This window comes from Nerophis lumbriciformis, linkage group LG23, assembly GCF_033978685.3.
Source record: "Nerophis lumbriciformis linkage group LG23, RoL_Nlum_v2.1, whole genome shotgun sequence".
Taxonomy (NCBI): domain Eukaryota; kingdom Metazoa; phylum Chordata; class Actinopteri; order Syngnathiformes; family Syngnathidae; genus Nerophis; species Nerophis lumbriciformis.
In genome coordinates, this window is record NC_084570.2 from 18,428,302 (window position 1) to 18,439,846 (window position 11,545).

At 41.3% G+C, this 11,545-nt stretch overlaps 1 protein-coding gene across 1 annotated transcript; it reads right to left on the bottom strand.

Annotated features, from left to right (window-relative positions):
* Positions 1-5,205: 5,205 nt before the first annotated feature.
* LOC133622356 (SLIT and NTRK-like protein 1) lies at positions 5,206-8,509 on the bottom strand. The gene has a single exon (XM_061984996.2). The coding sequence runs from the start codon at positions 7,482-7,484 to the stop codon at positions 5,412-5,414; it is 2,073 nt and encodes a 690-aa protein (XP_061840980.1). The 5' UTR covers positions 7,485-8,509; the 3' UTR covers positions 5,206-5,411.
* Between the last annotated feature and the right edge of the window lie 3,036 nt (positions 8,510-11,545).

Genomic DNA, 11,545 nt, shown 5'->3' on the forward strand with positions numbered 1-11,545 from the left:
CCCACCTCACTCCTACCCACTTCTCTAAAGTGGGCTGGCTCAGGGTGGAGGACAGAGTAAAACAACTTGCACTGAGCCTAGTCTATAAAATCCGCTACACCTCCCTGATACCGAAGTACATGTCAAACTACTTCCTTAACGTAAATGACCGCCATAACCACAACACCAGGGGGAGCTCCACTAACCACGTTACACCCAGATTCCGATCTAACAAAGGTCTTAACTCATTCTCTTTCTATGCCACATCAATGTGGAATGCACTCCCAACAGGTATAAAAGAAAGGGCATCTCTATCCTCCTTCAAAACCGCAATAAAAGTACACCTCCAGGCAACTTCAACCCTAAACTAACACCCTCCCGGATTGTTAATAATCAAATGTAAACAATCAAATGTAGATTATTTTCTTATGCCTTCTGATCCCTCTCTCTCTCTCTCTCTCTATGTCCACTACTTGCTGTACATATCCTACCAAGTCAGACCTACACTGTTTCAATATCCATTTCTCTGTTCTCAATTGTTGATGACTGATGATAACAACCAAACCTAACCCCCCCCCCCCCCCCCCCCCCTCCACACCCCGAATTGTAAATAATGTAAATAATTAAATGTATACACCTTGATGATTATCTTGTGTGATGACTGTATTATGATGATAGTATATATGATAGTATATATCTGTATCATGAATCAATTTAAGTGGACCCCGACTTAAACAAGTTGAAAAACTTATTCGGGTGTTACCATTTAGTGGTCAATTGTACGGAATATGTACTTCACTGTGAAACCTACTAATAAAAGTCTCAATCAATCAATCAAAAACAAACTCAAATGCGCTTCGTGTTGACGCACTTGCTAGTTTATCTCTTTCCGTAGCGAGCTTTTACAGGTAACACCGGAGCGCACCTCAGTGTTCGCTCTTACAATAACAAAGTTGCTACAGCTTGGTTATTATACCGGTTACACAACGTAAACAAAGTGTTGTTGGCGGTTTTTAAATGCATTTTTGCACTGCTAGCCACCAAAAACAAGTTGATTTCAAATGTTAAAATGCAAAAAAAAAATAAAAAACTTTTGTCTTCTTGCCTTTCAGAAAGATTGTGAACAATAGGCAACATTCCCAAAAAAAAGTGTAGTTCCTCTTTAAGGCCCCTAAAGTGAATTGCATTTAATTTGGTCTTTCTACTTTGGAGCCCTTTACAAAAATCGAATTAAAACCAGGGAGTGTCATGAAGGGTGTTATAGGGTTGTTGTTGTTGTTTTTTACACAGCCTAACACACATATGCATTAGTGGCACAGTAAGTGTCACAGCCGACATGGCGTGGCAAAAAAGGCCTCTTGCGTCACCCAGTCGGCGCCATCTTTTGCGCTTCTTCTACACAAGGACAGGCCACATTCCTCCGCAACCGCACAATCCACCTTTTTTTTGTTTTTAAAAGCACGGAATCGTCCCCCAGTGCAGCGTAGCTCAAGCACATCATGTTGTAAATACAATGACTTGTTTGTACAAGGTTAGATAGCTTTGGTAAAAAAACAAAAAACCTTCACAATAAAAGACAAAATGTATTTGTATGTATGGAGGAAAGCGTTTCTCACAATAAAAAGCTGCCTATGCTATATTTACCTGCACTGTTTACATCGATGGACTCATTCTCGCTCCGTTGTTGAAAAAATAGGATGGTACAAACCCCCCAGTGACATGTTTCAGTTTGAACTCCCACCCCCTCCCCTACCCGACGCAGGCTATTTACTGTATATTCATAGACACACATAAACCACGGAACTATTATTTGAGCTACATCGATTTTTGCAGCAGAAGCATCCGAGTGACGTCATGCGCATACGCATGTCGCCATGGAGTCAACAATTGGCACGCCATTCAAGTAAAAATTAAAAACGAAAATAGTAATAATAACACTGTATACATTCAGAAAGAAAAGGTGATGGGTTCGGAGCCAAAATACTGCCAGTAAGTTTTGGGCATTGTAAAAAAACAACAAGTTAAACAAGAATTGGTAGAAAAAAAAACATTAAAAAAAAAAAATGCAATATTTTTTGTGTTATATGTTTTTCAGGATTTTTTTTAAAGTATCCAATTCTTCCCTTCTCTTATTTTTCCTCTTTCAGTATACTGGCAATGCTTAGAGCTCAGCGCATAGATGTGTATGACACATAGAGACACCGGATTGGTCGAGGCCAACGAATGCAAGGACATGAAAGTGCCTTATTGTGTTCCTTTATTTAAAATGAACATTCGAGCAAATATACCGTCGACTTCATAAAGCGTTTTAGTTCAAAAGAGATTTGATTTAATGCGCACACACATTCACTTCAAATCAAAATACATTTCATTTAAATGATGTTTAAGGCGGCGTATTTGCATTATAATCGGGGTGCTAAAAAAAACCAATCGATTCACATCCAAATTGAGATTCTTACTGTATTTATTAAGTCATTTTTTTCATTAATCCATAAAAAAATAAGATATTTTTAAACCATTTTTGCGCTTACTTACTGCACATATTCGTCATAAGTCCAGCAGCCAAGTTAAGCTTTTGTAAAATTGCAAGAATTTGTTTGGAACAAGAATCGGTTTCAAATGAGAATCAATTCTGAACCAAATCCACCCCAGGAACCGGAATTACATCATGAGTTGTCGTAAGACTCACGTATATATGTGGCATCTATACAGTATATTATTACAACTATGAATTGATTCATAATTTTCAAAAATCGATTTGAGAAGACCTTCATAAATCAGACTTGTGTAACATATATGTATATATATGTATCTATGTATGTACATATATGTGTATACATGTATATAAATGTGTATATATATATGTATCTATGTATATACATATACGTGTATACATGTATATAAATGTGTGTATGTATATATATATATATATATATATATATATATATATATATACATTATGCATATACATAAATACATATATATGTATGTATATATATATACATAAATACATATATGTATGTTTATATACATAAATACATATGTATATATGTACATACATGTATATATACATATATGTATGTACATATATACATACATATATATATATATATATATATATATATATATGTATGTATATATATATACATAAATACATATATGTATGTTTATATACATAAATACATATGCATATATGTACATACATGTATATATACATATATGTATGTACATATATACATACATATATATATATATATATATATATATGTATATATATATATATATATATATATATATATATATATATATATATATATATATATATATATATATATATATATATATATATATATATATATATATATATATATATATATATCAAGAATCTGTTTGAATCAAGGTTCTAAATTAAATCGTCGGCCCAGGAACCCGAATCGATTCGAACTGTAAGTTCCCATATGTCTGTAGCTGAGACTCTCCCAAAAACCCGAAAGTGTGTTCTCGCTCTCCAGGTCCCGCCCTCAGCCCCTCCCCCTTCACGTAAAAACAGTGCCAGCAAGTTGAAAGTGACAACGAAAAGAGGCGTGAATATGAAAAACATAAAGTTGAGAGTAAAAACCAGTAACAATTGAGAAAACAAAACAGTGCGAGTGCTAAAAAAAAATGTAGTGTTTTTTAAATGTTTGTGTTTTATTCGTTAAACTAGAGATGAGATGTTCGCAAACGATTTGAATCTTTTTAGGTAGCCGGTGAAAACAGATTCACAGTTGCGAGTCTTTCATTTGCGAGCCGTTTTTTTATGCATGTCCAGATACAGCAATTGTGTAATCCCATTTTTATCACGTCCTAGTTTTTATTCTAGTTGTACGTTCACTTTTCAGACACATTTTGTTCTTACTTAGTGTTTGTAAATATTTTGTTTTAGTTAAGGGAAAATTCTAAAAATTTAAAATAGCAAAGCATGGGAATATGGCGCCACCTTGTGGAATGTTTACAATGAAAACCCGACGATATTTTACAAAAAATCCTACAAATAGACTAATATCGTTGTCAATTGGAATTACTTTGATCCACATCGTATCGTATAACTGCTACTCTTTATTTGATAAAGTAAAAGAGCTATAACAACGATCCACTCTTTTGAACGGCTCTTTAAAAAGAATGGCTCCTCAATCAATCCCATTTTTAGCACCGATACTTGTTTTAGTGTATTTTTTCCATTATTGAAACTTACTGGCAGTGTTCTGTCTCCAAAAGGGATTTGGGGGGGGGGGGCTACACCTCCGCCATCCAGTACCGTATAAATAACCCCGATATTCACCGACAATCAAAACGAACAACAACAAAAAAAAAAAAAGGAAACATGCACTGACAGCATCACATCCTTTCTGATATCAACCAACAATAATCACCCCAGCCCCGCCCCCTTTTCTCTCCAAGCAGGTTGAAAACAACAAATACAAATCGCAACTGCAAGTTCACAAAAATAGAGAAATGGCACTTTTTGTTATAGTCATATATATATGTAACTCTCATAATATCTATATATATGGTCATCATATTGACGGAGCATGAAAGGGTTTTTTTCTTTCTTTTTTTTTGCCTCCTCCTCGTCGGTGGTCATGGCGTGTAGAAACCATGCGGAAATATCATCATGCACATTATGATACATCGGCCCGACTATTTACATTTACATTCATGCTCTCGTGCACCATTACCCAGCGCACACTCGACTCCTTTCAATTCAACTGTACGCTCATATATATATATATATATATATATATATATATATATATATATATATATATATATATATATATATATATATACATATATATACATATGTATGTATGTTTATATACATATATGTATATATATACGTACATATATGTATATATACACATACATACATATATATATATATACACATATATATGTATATATACATACATATATACATATACATCTATATATAAATATATATATATATATATATATACATATATATGTATATATACATACATACATACATACATATATATACATGTATATGTATATATACATATATACATACATATATATATACACATACACATATATATATATATATATATATATATATATATATATATATATATATATATATACATATATGTATATATACATACATATATACATACATATATACATATACTGTACATACATACATACATACATATACGCACACACATATGTATATATCGTCTATGTCTGATACAGAGTCCGATTGCGGCAGATATCCCAGGTACAAAGGGGGGTGTTAGCCAGGTTCAAAGGGTGGGAGCGGGATTGTCATGTACAGAATATACACTGCTGGGGCCGCCGTGAAAACAAAAGCCGGAACCACACCCGTATTGAGGTTTGTCTGGGCGCCGGTCCGCGCGTCCTTCTCTTCACGCGTCGTTTGTCGTGGAAAGGTGTGTGGTGCAATCAAAGCCCCGGTGCGGGCCCGTGTCCGCGTGGTAGGGCCCGCTGTGCCAGTACGAGGAGTCGCACACCGTCTGCAGGGAGTTGATCTCGGAGGCGGACGAGTTCCCCTCCCGCCGTTTGGACCGCTTGCGGTTGCGCAGTATGAAGACGAGCATCCCCACCACGGTGAACGCCGACGTGACAAACACGAGCAGCAATCCGGGGACCAGCACCGAGATGGAGACCCGGTTGGGCTCCAGGTAAGAGTTGGAGCGCGTGCCCGAGTCCAGCGTGAAAGTGCTGTTTTTGGACACGGGGGTGGGTGGGGGCGCGCGCTCGTAGAGTCGGGGGCACATGAGGTCGTTCCTCACGTAGCGGAAGTCGCGCTTCCAGAACTCCTCCGGCGACTCGCACTTGAGGTCGCTCACGATGACGTCGGCGCCGAGTTTCTCGCTCCAACGCTTGAAGGGCACGATGTTGCACGAGCAATCCCAGGGGTTCCCGTGCAAATCGATCTGAATGATGGAGTTGAGCTGCTCCAGCACGCCGACCACCGGCAGGTACGAGAAGTAATTGTTATGCAGGCTGATTTTGGACAAAGAAATCCCGAGGAAAGCATCCACTGGCAAAGACTTGAGCAAGTTGTTGTTCAGGAACAGAACCCTCAAGTTGGGCATGGGGCTGAAGGCGCCGGCCACCACCAGCTGGATGTCGTTGTATTCCAAACTGAGATATTCCAGGTTGAGCAGGCCCACGAACATTTCGGCCACGAGAGTATCCAGGTAGTTCTTATCCATGTACAGCCACCGCAGCTCCGTCTGGTTCTGGAAGGTTCCGTTGTCGATGGCCTTGATGTTGTTGCCGCCCAGATCGAGCAGGTTGAGGCTGGCGTAGCCGAGCAGCTGGCTCCTTTTCACCGCGTGGATGTTGTTGTCTCGCATGTTCAGTTCGTGGGCCAGCTGCGGCCTCGGTTTGAGGTTGGCTAAGCTCTCGATCTTCTTGCCCTCGCAGTTGACCCCCAGACCCTGCCTGGAGCCCACCAGCTTGCAGTTGCACGGCTGGGGGCAGGTGGCGTTGTGCAGCGGCTCCCCGCCGGCGCCGGCGGTGGGTTTGATCTTGAGCTGCCAGTTCTCGCGGGATTTGGAGCGGCTTTTGGCGCCGTGGCCGCCGGGCGTCGGCGTGGGACGCGGGCCGTTGTGCGCCACCGGCTCCGACGCCTCGTCCTGGGTGGGAGGGGCCGCCAAGCTGGTGTCTGCGCCGCCGTTCTGCGAGGGACACAGCTCCGCCTCGGAGGTCTCGTTCAGGTCTCCGCCTTGCAGCCTGGTGGGGGCCTCGCAGACCACCCTGCCGATGAGCGCGTTGGGGGGTATGTTCTCCAGCCACTCCTTGAGGGAGACCAAGTCGCAGTTACAGTCCCACGGGTTGTCCTCCAGCAGGACCTCCACGATGCCTGGGATCTGCTCGAGGATCCCCTCGTAAGGCACCGTTTTGATCCGGTTCCCTCGCAGGTCGAGATGCGTAATGGGCACATGCTGGAACACGTTTATGGGCAGCGCACTGATGAGGTTGTCGTTAAGTATCAACACTTCAAGTTTATTCAGGTCCCGGAACACGGCCGGGTCAATGTCCCTCAGGAGATTAAAATCAGCTTGGAGGTACTCCAAGTCGTCCAGTCCTAGGAACGTGCTCTTCCGGAAGGAGCGGATCTTGTTGTTGTTTATGTGCAGCCTTTTGACCAGCTGCAGCCCCAGAAAGGCACCAGGGACGATGTCGTGCAGCCCGTTGCTCTCCAAATGCAAGCTGACGGCGTTGTAAAAGTTGGCGAACTCGTTGGGGAAGAGCCTGGACAGAGAGTTGCCGTGCAGCAGCAAGTGGTAGAAATGCGAGCTCGGCCCGGCGAGGTGCTGCAGCGTGGTGAAGCTCCGCTTCTCGCAGCCGACGTGCACGTCGCCCTCCACCTCGTCGCAGGAGCAGATCTGCTCCTTACAGACGTCCCTTGTCACGTTCCCGCTGGCAACACAGAGAGCCGCGTTCAGCAGGACGACCCAGAGCAGCATTTTTCTCAAGTCATCCCCGGGGTCTCGGGACGTGTGTTCGGTCGAGTCAGTCCCCCCCAGAGGAAGGTCGGATGAGGTCGTCTTTTGTCGTCCTCGCCGTCTCACTGGGTCAATCGGGCTTGAAAGAGGAAGAGTCCAAACATGATCTGACCTTGGCGGGGAAAAAAAAAAAAAAAAAAAAAAAACAAGGAACAAATGGGCGCCTTCTTCTCCCGCTGGCGCGCTGCGGCGTGAGGAGCTGTCCCTTCTCCCCCGGTGCTGAAACGCGACCCCTGCGCCGAGGCTCGGCTGGAAAACACCCGCATCACCTCCTCACATCTCTCGGCTGCGTCTCACCTCGCCTCCCGCTCCTCTTCCCCTCCTTTTTTTTTTTTTTTTTTTTTTTTTGGATTGCGTCGATCCGAATCGGGATCACAAAAAGAGGCGAGCGGAGTTCATCTTTAAAAAATCAAAATAAAAAACAACGGAAAAAAACACTTACACGCACAAATAAAATCAATCCACGCAGGCGTGATTTTTTTTGGGGGGGGGGAATGTTCAAAAGTGTGCGCCGATTTTAGCTCCGTGCGAGCCGCCTCACTCTTGCAGCTCCGCGGCGAGAAGAAGAATAAGAAGAAAAAGAGTGTCCAAGTCCTGCAGGTTGGGATCGTGATGCCTTAATCGCTCTTTAAAACAGGAGCCTCCCAAAGCTGAGCATGTTTTAAGCGACACTGTTGAATGCGGTGCAACTAATTAATCCGCCACAGGCATGCCTCAGCTCGGCAAAGAGAAAAAAAAAAAAAAATCGCCGATGAAACGATGCGTCAGCCGGTATGCGCATGTGTGCGTGACGTGTCCGCTGCAAAAGATGTTTTGCAGAAATGAATCCGGCAAAAATATGAGTTCATCAGATATTATATTTGTCCTTTATTTGCTGTTTGTCTGCATTATTCTCAGTGTTTGGCGTGAGACAAGGAGGTCTGCGCATTCGAACCCTCTCTCTCTCCCTCTCTCTCTTTCTCTCTCTCTCTCTCTCCCTCCATCTGCAGCGCACTGTGGGAACATTCTTAATGTCTTCTTTATCCCACATCGCTGTTTGACGACAAAAAGCAACACAAGTGTGAATAATCAGCTCCACTCTGGGGGATTTCCGACAAAAAAAAAAAGCTAGGGGTGGGGGGGGACAGAAGAACATCAACAGCAGACAAGAGATGCGAGCTTCATGAGCGATCTGAGTCTTTTGAACAGCTCTCTTGAAGAGTCGTTACATTTAAAAAAAAGCCTCCTTGTGGTCTGCATAACATGTAATGGCGGTTCTTTGGTCAACACTTAGCATAGATGCCAATATTGCAGATACATGTAATCAGTGACATACAGTAAGGTTTGAGGTTGGAGAGGCACTGACTCACAAGTCAGATTTACAAACATGACAGTATGATGCAATGGCAATGGCTCAAAAATCACAAAAACACACAGTATGATGCTAGAATAAAAAATTTCAACACACTTAGCACACAATTAACACAGCACTGCAGAGCAGACACTAGACCAGGGGTCCCCAAACTTTTTGACTCGGGGGTCGGAACAATTTGGCAGAGGTCTGTATATATATATATATATATATATATATATATATATATATATATATATATATATATATATATATATATATATATATATATACATATATATATATATATATATCTATTCAGACGGGGCCTCAGCATACTTGCCAACCTTGAGACCTCCAATTTCGGGAGGTGGGGGGTGGGGGGTGGGTACAGGGGGCGTGGTTGGGGAGGGGGCGTGGTTGGGGGCGTGGTTAAGAGAGGAGGAGTATATTTACAGCTAGAATTCACCAAGTCAAGTATTTCATATATACATATATACATATACATATATATATATATATATATATATATATATATATATCCCCGCGACCCCGAAGGGAATAAGCAGTAGAAAATGGATGGATGGATGGATATATATGTATATATATACATATATATATATATATATATATATTTATATATACTTTCAGTGAATTCTAGATATATATATATATATATATATATATATATATATATATATATATATATATATATATATATATATATATATATATATATATATATATATATATATATATATATATATATATATAAATAAAAGAAATACTTTAATTTCAGTGTTCATTTATTTACACATATACACACACACATAACACTCATCTACTCATTGTTGAGTTAAGGGTTGAATTGTCCATCCTTGTTCTATTCTCTGTCACTATCTTTCTAACCATGCTGAACACCCTCTCTGATTATGCATTGCTGTGTGGCACGCACAAAAGTGCTTTCATCAAATGCACTAGATGGCAGTATTGTCCTGTTTAAGAGTGTCACAACATTGCTGTTTACGGCAGACGGGCTGCTTTATTGTAGACGTTCTTTATATTGTGGGAAAGCGGACTCAGGTCCGCATGGAGCTGGAGGGGGCGTGGCCTCCAGCTCCGCCTGAATTTTGGGAGATTTTCGGGAGAAAATTTGTCCCGGGAGGTTTTCGGGAGAGGCGCTGAATTTCGGGAGTCTCCCGGAAAAGGAGGGTTGGCAAGTATGGGCCTCGGGGCCGTGGTTTGGGGACCCCTGCACTAGAAAGTATATCTTACCTTTACCTGTAAATGAAGTCCATTTACCTATCCTTCTGGACAAAGATCTTTAAGACTTTGTTGTAGAAGTCCTCCTTTTTCACTTTTTCTGTGAGTTTTAAAAGTCTCTCTTTCTCAATTGACATAATTGCCACAAAATGCAAGCTCCTGTTTCCCCAAAAAGCAAGTGATGTTCATCAGCTCTTTTAATATCTCCCCATGTTCCTTTACATTGTGGATGCTGATATTTAGTCTCATTTAGAGCCAGATCAATGTGTGATATTCCAAACGTTTTTAAAGAAATCTGACCTTGAATGCGGGCAGATGAGCTTTCATGTTTTTCGAGGCTTCTTGGCAGGTTTTTTTAGATTCATCCCATCCCATCCGTTTTCTACCGCTTGTCCCTCTCGGGGTTGCGGGGGGGTGCTGGAGCCTATTTCAGTTGCATTCAGGCGGAAGGCAGTGTACACCCTGAACAAGTCGCCACCTCAGTATATCCCATTTGGGTCCAAACACGGGCACTTGTGGAGAAAAAAAGGCAGGAAAAGCAATAAAGACATGTTTTTGTAGCACAGCCACAAAGCCATTATTTTCCAGTATACCAATCCTTTTGAAATGAACACGTTATTTTCTGTCCTCGGACCACACACCTTTGAATCAAATTTGCCAGCTCTGGCGTTGGTCTCCTCCATTTTTAGGGTGAAAAAGCATCACAGTTTGTTTGCGTAACAGTTGTTGTCTGTTTTCTTCTTCTACTTTTTAATGGTTTTGAACTGCAAGTTGACAATATATCGCCCCCTACCTTGAGGCAGAGGTACTTGCTGCCTCATGGCCTGCCTTTCCCCCGCGGCAACAAGCACGCGCCCCGTTTCGCACGCACACGCTCAATACACTTTGTGTGTAGCCGTGGAAGCACCACCTGTGTCTGCGTCACTTCTCTTCTGCCGCGTTATTTTCATTAGGAAACACGGAATTTCGGCGATCTTGACCATGAAAACTATCAAAATATACAGGAACCACACCAAAATCACATAGAAAGCATAGACCAAAAGAGAAGTATTAAAACGTATTTTATTTTATTACTTTGTTTTTGAACATCTCATGAATGTCGTTGTGGCTTGTGCAGCCCTTTGAGACACTTGTGATTTAGGGCTATATAAATAAACATTGATTTATTGATTGATTGATATTTTTAAACATCTTGCAGATGCGCCAAATTTTAAGCTGACGCCTTGTGCAGAATTGGCTATTTTTTAAATTCTACCCAAACTATCAAAAAAATTAAGCAGACTTTTAGGGATATTACGCCTTTGCATCATTAATAGCTCGTAGAAGGATGTTATTGGAGTGGAAATCACAGTTTGCCCCCAGGGCCTCCCTAGGGCTTAAGGACCTCATGTTTTTCTTAGATTTAGGAAAAATTAAATATAATCTGAGG

Coding starts and splice junctions, on each gene's coding strand:
- LOC133622356 (XM_061984996.2), bottom strand. CDS start 7,484: ATGCTGCTCTGGGTCGTCCTGCTGAACGCGGCTCTCTGTGTTGCCAGC.